At 42.1% G+C, this 17,759-nt stretch overlaps 2 protein-coding genes across 10 annotated transcripts in view; both read right to left on the minus strand.

Annotated features, from left to right (window-relative positions):
* The window catches only part of ARID1B (AT-rich interaction domain 1B), a 446,720-nt gene that overhangs the window by 118,139 nt on the left and 310,822 nt on the right, over window positions 1-17,759 (minus strand). For all 9 annotated transcript variants that reach the window (XM_053904333.1, XM_053904331.1, XM_053904329.1 and 6 more), the window contains one exon: window positions 9,209-9,452. In XM_053904333.1, the coding sequence (XP_053760308.1) occupies window positions 9,209-9,452 (244 nt within the window). The remainder of the gene's footprint in view (window positions 1-9,208; window positions 9,453-17,759) is intronic.
* Window positions 13,763-14,284, minus strand: LOC109245348 (MICOS complex subunit MIC10-like). The gene has a single exon (XM_053904335.1). The coding sequence runs from the start codon at window positions 14,267-14,269 to the stop codon at window positions 13,994-13,996; it is 276 nt and encodes a 91-aa protein (XP_053760310.1). The 5' UTR covers window positions 14,270-14,284; the 3' UTR covers window positions 13,763-13,993.

Raw genomic sequence — 17,759 nt, forward strand, 5'->3', positions numbered from 1 at the left:
ATTTAAGTTTCATGAGGACAGGGTCCTTTGTCATTTATGTTCAGCGCATTGTCCCCAGTTCCCAGAAACACGCCTGCAGCATAAGATGTATCCGGGACTTGGCCGAATCAATGAATGAAAAGAAGAGAATGATAAACAAGGGCGGAAGGAAAAGGAGCAGTTGGGCCCGTTGGCCTTTCTCAGGACATCACCTGATTTATCCAACAGCAAAAGTACAACATGCTACTTTTCAAAAAAACCACCCAGTGAATTAATACATTTGGCATCCTCAGCAAGGTCACATTCTTGGCATTCAGCTATATGCATTTAGTGTAGTTTGCAAGTACAAACTCCTATGTCACTTTCTGTTTGGAAGGGAGAACATCAACATTAACAATCCCTGGTTATATCATTTATAAACATGCAGATGTGAATTATTAAAGATTAATGCATTTTAGGATTGGTGTCGGCATTCCGTTTGTCTCATGCCGAAACCAATTCTGTTCTTCATTAGTCAATGACAACCCGTATCACCCTGTTATGGAAGAGAAATCAAAGGTGCAAGTGTGTGAGTTGAGAGTAAGTGATGAAACTGATTAGTAAGAGACTTAACGGCTATAATCAATCAACACATCATAATAATCCTGGCTCCAGGGCTATCAGAAGACAGGGAAATAGCCGTAACACCCGCCTGTTCACTTCACAACTGGTATTTATTCCCTTTAGAAAATACAGAAACACAGACCACAAGTTTGTGAAGTCAGCTTTAGGGACATCTTGACTCTAAGTACCACTCATTTTATCACCACTTTCCTAAATGAGAAGTCAGATGATTTGGGAGACTTTTACTTCTGGGCTAAAATTAGTTCCCAAAAGCTTTGGTACCCCTCCATTCCAATTCCTCGCCTCCCACGGAGGACAGAAAACACAGCAGGTCAATGCCAACAGCATTTCAAATGCAGCAGCACTCTGCTGATTCAAGAAGCAGCATTACTCAGTTAAGCACAAGTTTAGAGGGGGTGCCAGTCTACTCAGCTGGAGAAATGAAATCAAACAGTAAACAAGGCGAATGAAGTGCTCCTACAGTGAACAGTGTAAAAAAATAATGGAAAAGTGGGCGTGGACGGCTGGATCAGCCAGGGAAACACATTAGCCGCTGCTAACCTGACAGAGCGAGAATGACACCAAAACACTACCCTGGTGACATGGCCTTCCCTATATGTTCAGACACAGAAGACCGAAGAAAGGGAATGGAAAATGAGAGGAGAGTTTAAACTGAACTGCGTAACTTAATTTTAACTGAGAGGGGGAGCCAACACCGACTGGGAATGCGTATTTTGATGTGTGTTAATGTTCTCTTCTTTCTGAATGTGAAGGAAGAAGTGGAAAAGGTTTAGTTGGAAATCCGGTGGAATGGAAGAACTGAAAACATTTCTGCTTTTGACAAAAAGAAGAAATACTCACTTCCCAATTATCAACATACCTGACTTGGGTCCGGAGGGGCCTCCTAAGCAAAGGGTAGCTCAGAGCCCTGGGGCACCTGCTTTAAACGCAAGGGTCTGGCCGCAGGTCAGCAGTGGGGGACCTGCCCTCGAGAAACAGCAGGAGCATATCCATGACCAAAGTGCTGAGTCTCCATAACCAGGCTCCTGGTCGGAATTTTAAATTAGTGCCCTAAAGGGGGAGGCTCTCGTATCTAAGAACTACGGCACACGGAGATGCAATCACATCTCTCACAAAGACAAAATATATAGTTGCTTTCTTAAGTGTTGCTAAGCATCGTTTGGAATGGATCTGAAATTACTGTTTTGTGTAACATACAAATAGTTTACTTTGTAAGGGGGAAAAAAATACTGGCTGAAGTTCTCCACGGTTTGTAGAACTGCTGAATTGATGTTTTCCAGGCTGCCACAGATTAAAAACACGGATATATCAATGGCATTTTGTGTTTAAGAATTTTTTTTTTCTTCCTGCTCAGCTTGCCAATAAGCAGCATGCATTTTCCTTGCAACAAGCTGTTGCAGGATTTCTACTTCGAGAGAAGCCAAAAAGGAACACTTGATAGATGTTTTAAAATAAGATTACCAGGTAGGGTGACTGTGCAGACTTTCAAGTAAAAAATGTGTCATTACGTGCAGTGCCATTTCAGAGACGCTACTGATGTGATCATGACAGGAAACCGGTTTAGAACCACTTACACAGAGTGAAATAAACTCATAATTTTACCCTGAGTTTTAAGCAAAGATAAACTGAAGAGTGGAAAATTTATTTATTTAGGATGGGTTAGGCTTCAGCCCTTAGAGTTCTAAAAATCCGACAGGAATGGATTAAAAAAGCGAGAGATACTGGCTTGCACCCTCCGGTGTTCATTTTATAGGTACTAATCTTGACAAATTAGACCAGGAACTATCATTTCCTCTCACTAAAATCCTTCCTGTTCACTCCAGCCTATGACTAACTCCTAAATGCAATTCATTTTTCTCTTTCCCATTATAGCATCCTTCCAGAATCTGCTTGTCTGAATGTCAGATTAAGCAAGAAAATGAGTTTTTTGACCAGAATATCTTCTTGTTTGTCTGTGCGGCTCTATCGGCTCCCACGGAAATCTCAGCTCTCACTTGCTAAGCGGAGAGGAGAACCAGGTGAGCACTTCCACAGGAGAGCTCTGAATATACCATGGTGCTGCCCAAAGAGTTTACATTTTCCATAGTTAATCAGATACGTGCTACCCTTTTGGGAGTTCATTCTTTCAGCATCTCTCAGATTTTCCCGAGGGGTGCAAATTCATGATGACCAGCTGGTAGGCGGGATGCATCACTCACCATCCAGGAACTGACATGATAATGCTTCAGAGAATCAGGCTTAACTATAAGGTAACTGGTGCTTTATGAGAGTGGAGGGGCGATCTCTGGCAAATCCATTCTACAGGCTCTTAAAACCTGTGGTCCTTTTCACAGGACGCAACGAAAGTCATCTGCCAGGTCTGAGTCTGCACAGGTAAAGGGGCACAGACGGCCGGGCGCTCTGCGTCCAGGGGGGCTCCCGGGAAGCCACTCAGTCCTGGAGGCTGCCTGCAGACGTGCGCCCTGGGGAATGCTCCAGCCCACTGCAGAGGCAGGGAAAGGAGGGCTTCCAGAGGAGGGAGGCACGGATAGCAAAAGATGGGAGTGATGAGGACAGCTCTTGAAAGATTAATGAAAGACTCCTCTCCACCTCGCCCTCCTCCCTCACGGTCTCTCAGCTTTTAAACCACCCTGACCCAGGGCCGCCCAGTCTCCTTCGGCCAGCAGTGGAGCTGGGGAGGGGCGATGTGGGAGGTGGGACTTCAAATAGCAAGGCACATAAAACTGAAAAATGGAGAGTTCTACTTTCATATCTGATGCAACTCTATTTTCTCTCTGCCTGTGATGGCCAGGAAGATAGGATCTTTGATTAGTCTTAAAATAGATACCTACGACTAAGCCAGAAGGAATGGCCACGAAAACAAACATGTATTCATCAGGACACTAACATGAAAACCTAGTTGTGTATCTTTGGTCCCAGGCTGTTCTAATCTGTAGCCCTTCTCCTGTCAGATGAAAGGGACTTAAAATTGGACTCTTGGCACAGATGCCGGTTCTTAAAAAAAAAAAAAAAAAAGAGAGAGACGAGGGAAATCTACTCGGAGATTTACAGTTATCATCGTTAGGTCTTTGTTAACGCAACCGATGAACTGCTCCTCGCAGTCTGAACAGTTAAAGTTTTTGTAAACAAAAATGTTTCTCAGGCTGTGAAGTGTTAATTTCTGCCTGCCTATCACCATTCCCCGCTGTACGCTCACCCTTCTTAATATTTAAACACTGTGGCTGCTTACAGCACACGGAGGAAAAAGCTGACAAAAGCCTTTAGCCAATAAAATAAAAATAAAAAAAGTTGGGCTTATTTACATTTTTGCTTTGTTAGTAAACTGGAATGGTTGGCTCTGGAGGCAAGACAAGTGAAATTAACATCCACTAAATCTTCTGGCAACGGCAATGCTTTCTGATGCTGTGCTGTGTCAGCCTCACTGCGTGCTAGGACGAACGAGGCCCAGTGTAAGACCCGCACGATACATTCAAGATCCAAGAGTTTATTTCCCTAAAACCGAGGCAAACAACTCTCGGATGTAAGCCAGTAAGCAGCCAAAGTACAGTGGGATGGGATCATTTATTAGAAGGGAAACCAGATGCCTAATATCAGACCTCGCAGAATCAACTGCACCCGATGTTAGATTTGCCCGATTTAAATGTGTATATACATGCACACTGTCAATTAGAAAGATGAAGATATTTCATTTCCGTCTCTAAGTATAAATACATCAACGTAAAGAGGAGAGAGAAATGAAAACAATCAGCAAAAACCAAGAAAATTTATCATGGCAGGGGGGATGTAGTAACGTATACATTTGGGTCCTCAAATGCTCATTTAGATTAAACAACCAGGGCTGAAATTCTTTAACTTCTAACCATAGACTGCTGCAGTGCTGGAGTTATGTGCAAACAAAGGGAGAATCCATGTGGCTACTTACCACGAAAAATCTCCATCCTGCTTTTCAAAAGAACGCAGGAAGGAAAAGCCCCACTGAGTTAGGGATGTGCCAGGGCCGATGTGGTGCCAGAATGTATCACAGTAGTTGTTCCCATGACACTCACAATGTTCGTGAGGCAGCATGATAGGAGGGCAAATTTGCAGTGGGTGGAGAAACGGTTTAACAGGCAAGAAACAGATTCAGCCATTCGGGATGCTTTACTGGGCTTTTGTTTATCTACCTCTGTGATAGTTCTCATTAGCTGTCAATTTCATTCTCCAGGACAGAGATGGAGAAAAATGACTGCTCTTTTTTCAACAAACCCTGGGAAGCAGCACTAGGAAGAAGCCCCCACAACATTCTGGCTTTACAGCATCTAGGCTATCAGCCACACGACAGCTGTGCATTTGAACAATGACTTGCTGGAGAGACAATGATTGAAAGAGTCAAGCTGACACAGGGAGAGGCAGTAGCAAGTCGAGTAGGAGGTGATGGGAGAGAAGTGAGGTCAGAAAAAACAAGTTAGTGCTGGGAATGAGAGGAAGGGGGAGAAAAGAAAGCACAAGACTACAGACAGAAAAAATAAAAATGGGGAAATTCCAAACAGATGTTCCCAAAGCAGCAGTCTGAGTATCCTGCCCTGGGTGGGAAACCATGTGATCACTACCTGGTGGTTTTACTTCACCGGTACAGACTCAGAGGCCAAGGGCGGGAGACTGTACATTATCTTAGGATCTAACGTGGATTAACAAAATTTAAACATAAGGACTGAGGATGGGAAAGAGAAGGTGAGATTACTAAATGGGCCTGATTGTTCTCTAAGGGAAAAGTGTCTTTGCATTTGGTTAAATTAAAAAAAAAAGAGCAACGTTATGACCATCCCTAAAATGTGGTTTTATTACCTATGACAAATTTACACAAATACATTAAAAAAAAAAAAAAGGAAATAAACAAGGGCATATAGGCTAAGTGGAGGGAAAGAGAAGACCAAATTCTTTTTCAACAAAAATATGCATGATTTCTAACAAATCCCCTTAAAATAACAACACCTAAGATTTACGATGAGCATCTCTCAAAAACGGATGTTGTAATGTCCCTAGGCTCAGCTTTGGGAACAGAATGGAGAAACAGGTAGCATCTGGACTCAAGCCATGGAGGACGGCCACCAGGAGGTACAGGGCCAGCATGTGGACAAATGTGTGAGTCCTCTGCATGAATTAAAAAAGGGTGCCCCTTCCCACAGAACAGCCTGAATTTCACTCCCATTTACCCCTCTGGCCCATGTCCTTGTCCAGTGAGGAACCTGCTCAACTGCATGTGGCAGCCAAGGCTAATGCCACTGAGAGGGTGGTACTGATCAGTTAGTTGATGTGGTCTCAATACATAAAAAAAGTATGAGGAATCACCCCAGATTTTAAACTGCATCCGTTGTTAAATTTTACGTTAGACTGCCTGCTCATCGTACCACACAATCATCAGTTTGCCTGGGATCTAAGTGAAGCAAGGGTGCGGATGCTTGTTCCCCCTCCTTTGGACTTTCTCAGACCTAATCCCCAAGAAGATCAACCACTAACCTACCATCTTTTTTTCCCCCAAGTTAGAAGAAACACAGATTCAACTTTGTAAAAATACATTATGCTTTCATGGCTGGCTCTGAGCAGGTCCTACTGAGTAACCTCAGTAAACACAGCAAATCCTCACTGGAAACTTGGCATTCATGGCTTCTGAAATGCACAAGAACACCACTGGATTACCAATCAGAAGACTTGCCAAAACCACCTGTGCTGCTCTGGACAGCACAGGGCAAGCCTCCGGGTCTCGGTTAACGATAACCAGAACCACAGCGACAGGGAACACGCACTGAGTGTTTACCATGTGTCTCCTTTATGTGCATCAACATTTAACCTTTACAGGAACCCTAGGAGGTGGTTATTATCTTTACAAATGCAGAAAGTGAGGCACAGAGAGGCTCAGAGGCCTGTCCGAGGTTATAAAACTAGTAGGTGGCGATAAAATGAGGTGAGATCAGCTAATTATATAAAAGTCCATCCAGATGCAGTGTTGTGGTTCCACCCAGGAGAAAAGTGAACAGGTGTCAAAACTGCCGACCAACTTTTCCAGGAGGTCACTCCTCTTAGAATAACACGAACCTTAAAGAAACGTTCTCTCTGCCATGTTTTGCACAGTCCCATTACTCTGTACCTTCACACTCAGCAAACGTGGTTACGGATCTACTTGAAGAGCGTTCCTCCCCACCAAAAGTGGAACTTCCGCTGTGTCGTTTTTTCCCTGTGCCACATGGATGCAAGGAGCTGATCTGGACTAGTATGGTGAAATGAAAACGTAGGCCCTGGGCGGTTAGCATTTCGGACCCAAGCTTAAAAACACGCTGTGTGCTTTAAACAACGTTTCCAAGAAACCTGAAAGCATTCTACTACAGACAGACTTACTTTCCCAAGAAGCTGGCAGACAGATTCCCACTCAGGTCCTTACCCGCAGCGACTACAAACAACAGGCCTCATTTGAGATGGGGCTAGGGGGTCATCAGAAGCGTAATCCGCTGACCAACTCTATGCTGCACAACACAGAGCTAAGCACCAGACTCTGAAGCCAGTTCACCTGCCGAGCTACCTCCTCCACAGTATGTGGTACCATGTGTCCAAAGTGAGCCCTTTTGTTGGGTATGTGTTCTACACCACATCAAAATCCAAACAGTGAAAAAGGAGTTTCAAAATCCCCACTGGAATGATAAACATATGTATGAAAATCACCAGATTGTGAATTACCCATGTCAGGAATTTTAAATAAAAAGCTACAATATCTTTATCCCTCTGAGGAGTTTTCATTGAAGTTACTATTACTAAGAAAAGTCCTTTTGATCCAATTTTCGAAAGGAGTTCTTACTCAACAAGTACAATACTTTACATATGACTTCCTAATGTTTAGGTAGTTGATGCTTCAAAAATCATCTCAATACCAAAAACTGCCTAAGGATTTCTGGAATATAAAGTATTCGGAGCTTTAAAAATGTTGAAGGTGGGTAAATCCAGGTTTAATTACAATCTCTGTAAGGACGAACATATTTCTAAAAGAAAGGTTAACATCAGAATGCCTAAATCAAAATGTGCTATATTATAGCTGTATCTAAAATATGGATGAACCTTAGAAACAGAACATTTAGTCAAAAAAGCAAATTGTGGGAGACCATTTACAGCATGAATGGATAACCACATTTTCTGTTTTGACAAGAATCTTCCTAGTTTATGCCTGCTGTCCCCTAATTATTAATAGCAACACTTCCATGCCCCCAAAAGTATCTCAGCTTGGTTGATAAATTATATAGTCACTCTACATAAGTTTCTATAAATCTCAAAACTCAATAAAACTAATATTTTCTATGAATTTTTATAATAAAATTCTTCAACAAAACAAAACAAAACACCCAAAAAGAACAATTAAAAAAAACTATTCACAGAGTATTTGAGGCAGGGAAGAGGGACGGGACTAAAGATAAGAAAGGAACACACAGGTAGACACAGCAAAACTGGTAATATTCCAATTCTTAAACAGGACGGTGGGTTCACGAGTATTCATTTGATAGCTATGTCTCATCATTGGCATGTTGTATGTGTTCACATATATGCATATATATATATGTTTATCTCTCTCTCTCTCTCTATATATATATACATGTTTATCTATATCTATATATATATATGTTTATCTATATAAATATAGATTTATTAGATATCTATCTATATAGATATAGATATCTATATAAATATAAACATATATATAGATTTATATATAAAACATCCCATAATAAGCATTTTTTAAATACAAAAGGAATAAAATGTAAGAAGGGGTAAAACTACCACCCATGCTTTCAAGAGAACAGAATAAACTATCAGAAGATTTATCCACAATTTAATATTCGTTCTAATACATTAGTAAAAGGCACTTTCCGGCAGCCACCTAGATCATGTTAGCAAAAGCTACGTGGAAATAAATTACATTTAGTAATTTGCTGATAAAAGAAAGGGATGATGTTGACAGAAGAAAGCTGGAAGGAGTATGATGCAACAGAAAGACAGACAAACACCCCCACGTACACAATAAAGGGGGTAAAAGACACCGACGAAGTGTGGCTGCTGAGTTCACCGGCGCGTGAACTCCTTACGTCAAAACCAGGAGGCGAGTCTCCATCAGTGACGAGGACGTGAGTGTGTGCTGGCCCAGTAAAACACTGGCAGGTACACACACTACACGTTAGAAGCTGACTGCCATGGAATAAATTAAATAGAACCATAAAAACTGAGGCCGATACTTGTCCACAATCTTACCTCAGTGGCACTCATCAACAGAGAATCTTATGCATAGAATCATTACAAAACAGACACCGAGAATAAATAAATTTCTGGCGTTAAGGTCAATGTCCAAACCAAAAACATCAAACTAGCGGGCGATTTTAGTAACGGAGTGTTTATTGTTTATTCATTAGTTGAATATCTTCGGGAATCGGGACTCTCAAAGTTATGCTTCTAACACATGGTTCCATTACCATGTGGTTTCATCACCACGTTTTTGAATAGTAAAACAAACCATGGGATGTATGTCGCCATTTATGAACACTAGGTCTGTCTTTACCACCGAGTGGAATAATAAATATTAAGAAATGAATACCTGGAATACTTGCGGGAGAAATTGGGCCAGATCGTGACTGGTTGCTTCCCACGGGAGAGCCGACAGGAGAAGGCGACGGGCCCCCGGGGATGCTGGAGAGATGGGGGGATGCGTGTGGAGAGAAAGGCGACTGAGCAGGGTTGCTCTGATCCCCTTGGCTGCTCGTGGATCCAGACGCACTGACTGCTGAGCTCAGAGTGGCTTCCGTTCCCGTGGGGAGGTCATCAATGGAGCCAGACAGGTCCTGAGAAAGAAACACCAATAGGTTTATAAAGTAACACTCTTGGATCCATGCCTGATCAAAAAAGTATTTCAAAATTGCAACAATGCCCCTTTCGGAGACAAAGTTTTTCTAGATAATACCCCAAATTCAGAGCATGGCCACTCGTTCTTAGAAGACTTTCAGGAGGTCTCTCATGAGTTGAACCCTAAGATCTGGCCCAGCCCTAAAGAGTGAAGAAAGCTGTACAGCTCTCTTCCATAAAACCACCTGACAGCTTTCCTTTAAGCTGCCAGCACTTGTCCCCCAAACCTGTTCCAAGAGTTACAGGAAACAGCACTTCCGATGGTGACTTTACCATCTGAAAGAAATGATGATTTCCATAAACTGAAAACTATAGCTCCGGATCCTTCTATTTGGAGTCAACGTTGAAGGACTATGTGAATTTCAAACTATTACGTTCTAATGGAACAGCAGAATTTTAATCAAACCTTGTGGTAAGAAATGCTTACATCTTAAGTAACTGTAAGTGCCATTATGATAAAATAGTTATGTGTATACTTTTGTAGGATCCTGTGAAAATAAATCCCTTTGAGGTTATGTTGGCAGAAATGGGTCCTCATGTTATACCTTACTTTTTATAACAACTTTAAGCTAAACAAACAATTTTTAATGCCAACTCTGATTTGTTCCTAACACCCTGTAAGGCAGTTATTAACATCACCATTTGACAGACACAGAAACTGCAGCTCAGTTAGTTACTGTCAAAGGTTACAGCACTGAGGACAGAACCATCCACTCAAGAGAATGAAGAGAGTTGAGAGAGGAGTCTTCTGCAACCTGGTCAGAATGAAAGGAAGAGACTGGAGGTCAGCCTTCCTCGCTGCTGTGGTGCCAGGGTCCAGAATGGGTCACCCACCAGCAGGCACTCCCAGGTCGCTGAGAGTCTGGAGATGAGGTGGGGCCCAGAGCTAGAGCTGGCTGAGTTCTAAAGGCTGGGCTGCAGTATAAAATTATTTGCCTTGATGATCTAGGACTAAATGCTGCAGAATGGGATCAAAAATGCCAGGTTCTGTTATTGTCTACAACGCATATTTAATTTTAATTTATACCCTCTACTCATTCAGCTTATCTCACTGCTTACTACTAGTGGGACTTCTAAAACTAGGGCTTTGAAAACTGGTGGAGGTAGACTGAATCTAGACCAAGAAATACCAAAGGGACCAGGTAAAGCATAGCTGGTTATGGGTCTTGAGGGTACCCCCAAATGTCACAAAGCAAACTCAGGATGAGGATCCCAGTCTCCTGGAAAGTTTCTCTGTTAACCATCTGTTAAATCATATAACTAGCTTCTCTTTCTTAACAGCGAAAGTGCCAACAATTAAAAAATAACATTCTCAAATAGCTACAAAAACCTCACAAAAATGAATGGTACAGAAAAACAAAAATTTCTTATGCTAAGGAGAGTAACATCTAAGAATCACATCTAGGTTTAGAGTAACAAACATAATAACAAATATAACAGTATCAGGGTAGATTGAACATATCACCACTGGAGAAAGTATCATCGAATCTCCAAAATAAAATGAGGAAAACTGAATCGTATTTTCAAAATTCAGAGGATAAAATCTATAAACGTTTCTACTTAGGGCCCACAAGTTGCATGATTTTGCACATATTTAGCTGGTAAAACGCTGTATTTAACTGGATTACCGGGTTCAACAACAGTTCCATGCAGACTTTCGGAACTGAGCACAACTTTTTCGAAGCAGGGTCAGAAAGAGAGAAAGGTTATTGAGCAAGTGACACGCTGTATACGACGTAGAGAGTATTCACCCTTCAGAAATCAAGGCACTTCTCTGACTCTCTAGAAACAAGACTGAAATTAGAAGTGTCCTCGTGCACTCATGTCGATCTGCTGAGAGAGCAAACAGGGCCAGTTCCAGCCGTCCCTCCCCCAACCCCCGGCTCTCTGCGGACTCCTCATGGCGCAGGCTCAGAGCGAGGATGGATGTGGGGGGTGGAAGAGGGGTTGGGGTTTAAGAACTTGCTCCCAACGCAGCCCCCTCCTGACCGGATGTAACCAATTCACAGAACTGCAAAGGGACACATGGGCGGGGCTCGTCAAAGCAGGTGTTGTCAGCTCTGGCCTAGGCGCTCCAGCTGGACGCTGCCCGTTTTTGCTCTGCCCTCGAACCAAATGTTGTTAAATGACTGAGAGGGGAAAAAAAATCAAGCGTAATACTATGTGATACGTGAAAAATACTTGAAATTCGAATTCCAGTATCTGTTAACGTTTTATCGAACGCTGTCACCGCCATCCCTCTAGGTACCGACCACGGCCACTTCGGGGCTAGGATGGAGACTCCGATGGAGACCCCGTGGCCTGCAAAGCCCAAAATATCTACTGTCGGGCCCTTCCAGAAAAAGTCTGCTAACCCCTGACTCAGAGCTGAAGTATTTCTAGTACGGGGTCTACTGCCTTTGCCTCTTCCTTGGGGTAAATGAGACAGCGCCAGGCCTCAGTCGAACCACGTGGTGACACCCTGTATGTCAGGAATCCTAGGAGCTTCGCCAAGAACAGGGACCGACTCCACATCTACATCCACCCGGAAAATACTGAATGGGAGCCAGACAGAGCCGCGTTCTCTTTGTAGGAGTGGAGGAAGCTGGGAAGCCCCCGTGACGATGGCTGGTGGGCTCTGAGTGCACGCACTCTCTAACACCTAACAAGTATCCATCGTCAATAAACAAGGGGTCCGTCGGGCAAGAAACAGTCGGGGAGGGGGGAGAAGTGGGCTTTTCATGCTTCGTTGCAGGAAAAACAAATTTTTAATAGATAACTAGAGATAAAACTATTATCTTTTATTATACTACTTATGGGTTTAAACATAGAAGAGGCTTTGACATAGATTCAATTTTTTTTAAACATCATCATCTGAAGTTAAATACTCTTACACAAATCTTTCTTCATAAGAAACCCAAACAAACAAATTGTTACTTGGAAATTTGTAACATTCTCTGCGCGACCTGTAAATTCCTTCCCTGTCCTCCCTTAAAATTCCAAGTTACGGCCGAACAGGTGACACGGATGGGTGTTAAGAAAGCTTCATTCAAGCTGCAAAAGCATGAAAAACATTTCTGTTATCCAACAAGCTGATCAAGGAAATACCAAGAGAAAAATATAAAAACGGTGGCTTTCTTAGTGTTCAACATATCATCCGAATTTCAGTGCTGACTAGACCTCAGTGCAACAGAAGAGTAATAAAAAGATATAATTTCTATATTACTATTATACATACACGTAACTTTTATATGTAAATTATAGAGAAATATTCCCGCCCTGCAGACACTCAGGGTATCCATATGTATAGCTATCTTAAAACATGTTAATAAAAGAAGTTCAACAGTGGTTTAAACATTCAGCCTAGTTAACAAAGAAGCTCTGTAACTAATACTCCTCTAGAGGACAATTTAGTCAGCAGGGCACCAACTCTGTTCTTCTTTTATAAGTACTATCAGATCTATGACGCCTGTAAAGAACAGAGAGACCTTACTGCATCTCATTCGGACCAAGGCACCTTCAAGCTACAGTGCTTCCATTTATCTTGCTGGAAGGCTGGCAGGTAAGGTAATTGCAGAGAGGACTCTTTTAAGGGGCTAGAGTCCCCCTGCCCCACAGCATTCCCTTTGCATCTTTGCTGTGTGGAGTGATGGGTGAGGCAATGACTGCATGGGCTCATACACGGTAAATTCGGTATTCTGCCAGGACAAGTGGAGTTGGCAAAATCTAGCTCTCGAGTTGGGTTTTCAGTATGTGGCATCACTCAGAATACTGAATACTTTCCAGCACCCCCAAAATAACGTAACCTCTGCCGCCAATGGTTAAATTATTTTTTGAAAATCAGTGCCTTAGAAAAGAAAAGCTTGTTTTACTTTAAAATTTAATTTAAATGGAAGTTCCCTGCAAAGGCTTTCCCTCCGTAACCATCGTCTCTCCGCCCATGTAAAATTTTCATTCTGATCCGAGCGACAGGTACAGGAGATTTCACTGCACGGAGCAGGAAGTGCCACCGGGGAGCAATAACAATGCTAGCAGACTCTGACAAGAGAAACACTTATGACTTAACACAGAGCGCAGATATGTCCCTGATTCAATACGATGGGACAGGGTGGGGAAGGGCAGTGACAGAAGGGTGTGTATGGGAACATGCCACGAAGGAGGAGCATAGGAAGAATTTTTAGAGATCTGCACATACACGTAACAGACATACAAATTCTCTCATGTCTGCATATTATAGATGATCCTCCCTACTTTTAATTTACTGGGGGGCTGCCTACTTTTAATTTACTTCTTTTAAGACCACCTCCTTGCAATTTCCAGAGAGGAAATGCAAAACAAGAAACAGACTTGGTCTCAAATACATAAACAGTGTGCTGGAGTTGAAAGCATTACTGATGACATTGCTACAGAAGAATGTCAGCTGACTCCAGGGCACTTCAGTATTCCTGAGGAATAGACATGATTTCTCTTTTCCTCCCACTGGGATGTTCTCAGGTGGAAGTCACTGCTCCTGCTCTTTGACATATTTTCCGTGTAGAAGACATGGAGCCTGGAAATCATGCTGACAGTTGTTGGAGTAGGCCATTCCCAATCCCATGCCAGAACCAAAGACTAATGGCCACATTCTTCTTTTAAAGAAGGTAAGTGAGAAAACCAGTCTTAATCCAAAACCGACACCTATCTTCACGACCGCATCCGCCATGCACTGGTCCCACTTCCTGCCGAGCTCGGAGTCCGACATGTTCCCCACCCCCAGCTCCCTAAAAATATTTTTCATTTATTATGACTTACTACATCCAGAGGCATCTTTGGTTTTGATGGTATTCAATGTATCTAGTAAGTTAGCATCCTAAAGGATAAATTCAGGTAATGCTGGGGACATCTTACCGTCTCTTCCAAGGCCTGGGAATAAGTTAGAAAATCTTACTCCCTTGTTTAATTAAATAAGTGGGTTTTTACAAAAGCAAATCGACTCCAACATACTCTAAGCTGTGGCCCTCAATACAATTAGTTGATAGTATTAGATCAGTCTCTGATAGAGAACTGCAGAACAGACACACATTTGGTCTTCTCTCGCTCAGAAGTGCCCCAAGAGAGCACGAGGATAAACACTGAATTAGAAACAGAGAAGATATTTCAATCAATGAGACTAGTTCAGGTCTCTTGTTTAAGGATTTTAATAGGATACAGTTAATGATTTCTCACTGTGACTTCCCATGGGTTTGACGCACAGGTTAAAATGCCAGTTCAATGGTCTTTTTAAAAAGTCTCTCCATTATCTTCAAAAGCAGGAATAGTGTCTCTTCTCCTTTTTAGAATTTTAAGTATAAAATTCAGACACGCATTTTTTCTTTTTCTCTAACTGGACCCTAACTTTCTTAAGCAGTGACTCCTTGTGCCAAGTGTGGTGCTAAAGAGAGGAAGGGTTTGACTGGTCACTGGTGACTGTCGCTGAATTTATATGCTCTATGGTAAAATACAGCTGCAAAGACCATATAGAGTAAGCCAGCACATGCAAATCTTTCTAAATATTTACCATAAATGCTCTAGTGAAAACTACTGACTTTGCTATTAAGATTTAGCAATGAATTCTCAGCCCTCTGTTTCCAATTAACATCCCTGAGGCTAACCACCCCCAGCCTCATCAGATGCTTAGCTCTTTAGAAACTGATACTTCGCACACTGTAAAATCACTTCGTACCTTCCAACCTTATTTTAGAAGTATCATTTTGGACATGTGATACAAACGCACCTTGAAACTGATATTAGAATTGAGTCAATAATTTGACTGCCATATATACACAAAGGAAAAACCTCATGGTGACTCTGTTTAATCTCTATGATATTGGTAGGTTTCTTCTCCATGCAGCCCACCCAAGTCCCTGTTGTTTTCGTTTGTCTAGACAGCAAATGAGTTAAAAGCTTAGGCTTCCTGTCTAAACGAATAAAAAAATGCAAAGGCACAGTAAGACAGAATCCGTGAAAAAAAAAATCCTCCAAAGCACTAATTTTTAGGCTCTAAAAGCATCTTCTTTCCAAGTTATATATATCACTTTCTATTTAAACATGTCCAAATAATAAATATTTATCTCTTCATTATATGTGACAATATATATAACATGTAGCCTTAAGATGTATGAGGCCAACTGGAAAAAAAAAGTTTGATGTTAATTTAAACATAGTCACAAGCGCCACAAATGACAAACCCCTAGCCAAAGCCAAGGATAAATGCAAAGAAAATTCATGAGTCAAAATTCATTGTAATGAGAACCACTTTCTTTTTCTTTTTCTCCAGCCAAGATTCCATTATGGGTAACTCTCATTTCAAAGGGACATTTGTAGGATAATCAACTAAACCGATACTTTACAGAAGCAGGATTCAGAGTCACGCACACTATCATAAGCAAAAATTGTTAAAATGGTTGTATTTCCTTTGATTTTGAAAAATCAGCACCTAAAATAGAAGCTGGCCTCAAAGGTCCTTGGGTTAGAACTCCTGATACGAAATGTGCTGTGTTCTAAATTTAGACGTGGTAAACAATATAAGTATGAAATATGCATCATGTAAGGGAATTTTTTTCCATTGCACAAGCCTCAGGGGGATCCTAAATTATTCTCAGTTTTTGAACTCTGCCCAGGGAAATTCTCTGTTCTTCCACTATTAACAACAGTCTCAAGATGTCATGTAGGGTAGGAAGAACAACAAACAGACCCTTTACAACAGTATGGGCAGTCCTGAACTTAAAAATTATTTGGCAAGAAAATTTACTTACAGTTTTTTGGGTTTTTTTTTTACATTGTATGGAATTTGGGATTAACTTTCACTTGGAAATAACATTACCGTGCTTGGTTACACTCCTAGGACTGTGCTCACAAGTGATAATGATAATGAACAGAATAATGATGATTTTTTAGCAACAACTCTTACTACCATTGATTCAGCACCTTCTATGTACCAGAGACATTGTGTATATTTTCTTATATGACGAAACTATAGCATCTTATTAGCTCCAATCTATTGTTCCTACCCAAATGTTTCTTAACTGATTTCACTGTCCAACATAGCCAAGAGCCTCCGGACCCTTCCTAACCTTGAGTCAAAGCCCAAGCCAGTGCTGAAAACATTAAAAAAGACTCATGTGTGAACAGTTGCTGGTCCGTTATTATTCTAAGAGCAACGGCATCTTAAAGAATGCACTTATTAATAGAAATGACAGACCACCTGTGAGGTTACAACTACATAATAAAGTGAGAACAATGAATAATTTGGGGAGAGGTCTCTGTACTGCGTGTCAACCCTCAGGCAGGCATGCCCTCTCTAAGGTTTGCAGGTGAAGCTGTGGGTGGGGGAGAGAGGTGATGGAAAAGGAGGTGGAAAAACATGTGAATGACATTTTATATTTAAGTTGGCCTGCACTGTCGATCCTGCACACTCAAACGCCCACTTTCGCAGAGTGTCAATGAAGAGAGACAAACAGCTAGCCAGATAAATTCTTAAGGAAGAAATTCTGTGATGGAGGGGCGGATTCGTAAGCGGTATGGAAGACACAACAGTGCGTCCTCAGCTGGTGCACGCTGGCCCGGGGGCTGTGGTCTGCGGTAGGTCCACACCAGGAGCCAAGGCGTGCCCCCTGGAAGAGTGGTGTGCAGGAGCCTGGAGGCAGGCAGAACAATGTGGAAAGGCAAGAGCTGTGGGCCGGATGCCCCTTCAGGAGCGGTGAGGGGAAGCTCACTGGGAAGCCAGGAAAGAGCCTGGGCGAGAGGGGTGGGCGCGGCCGTGAACCGCCTCTCTCTGCCCACAGCAGGCCGCGTGGGCTTCCACTCTTAGGAGCCAGGGAGCCGACGGACGGCTCCGAGATGCTTCTAATGTCACCAGAGAAGGAAAAGGAATGCAGAGGAATGCCGAGAAAGAAATGTTAAACACTTTAAAGGAAAACAATCATGTTTTCAAGTGTTTAGGAACGAAGAATGCCTTAAGAACACGGTTACAATTATAGGTACCGCTTCAGAATAAATCTGTAAAACATTTTATAAAGAGCTATGTATTTTAGCGTTACATAAAATTGAACACACAAAGGAACAACAGCAAAGACCTCAATAACTACAGTCCAGGTTAAACGGTGACGTGTTTTCCGGACTGCAGCCACCCTGCTCATTTCAGTTATATGTAAGAATCATTGAATGGGTAAGTGAGCTGAAATATACATACCTCACCCTTAAAATAGCACAGCAGTGAATAAAAACTAATTATGAGGAACACTTGGCTT

Source organism: Panthera pardus, unplaced genomic scaffold, assembly GCF_024362965.1.
Source record: "Panthera pardus isolate Hobbes unplaced genomic scaffold, ASM2436296v1 HiC_scaffold_17, whole genome shotgun sequence".
NCBI classification, from domain to species: Eukaryota; Metazoa; Chordata; class Mammalia; order Carnivora; family Felidae; genus Panthera; species Panthera pardus.

Coding starts and splice junctions, on each gene's coding strand:
- LOC109245348 (XM_053904335.1), bottom strand. CDS start 14,269: ATGAAAAATATTTTTAGGGAGCTGGGGGTGGGGAACATGTCGGACTCC.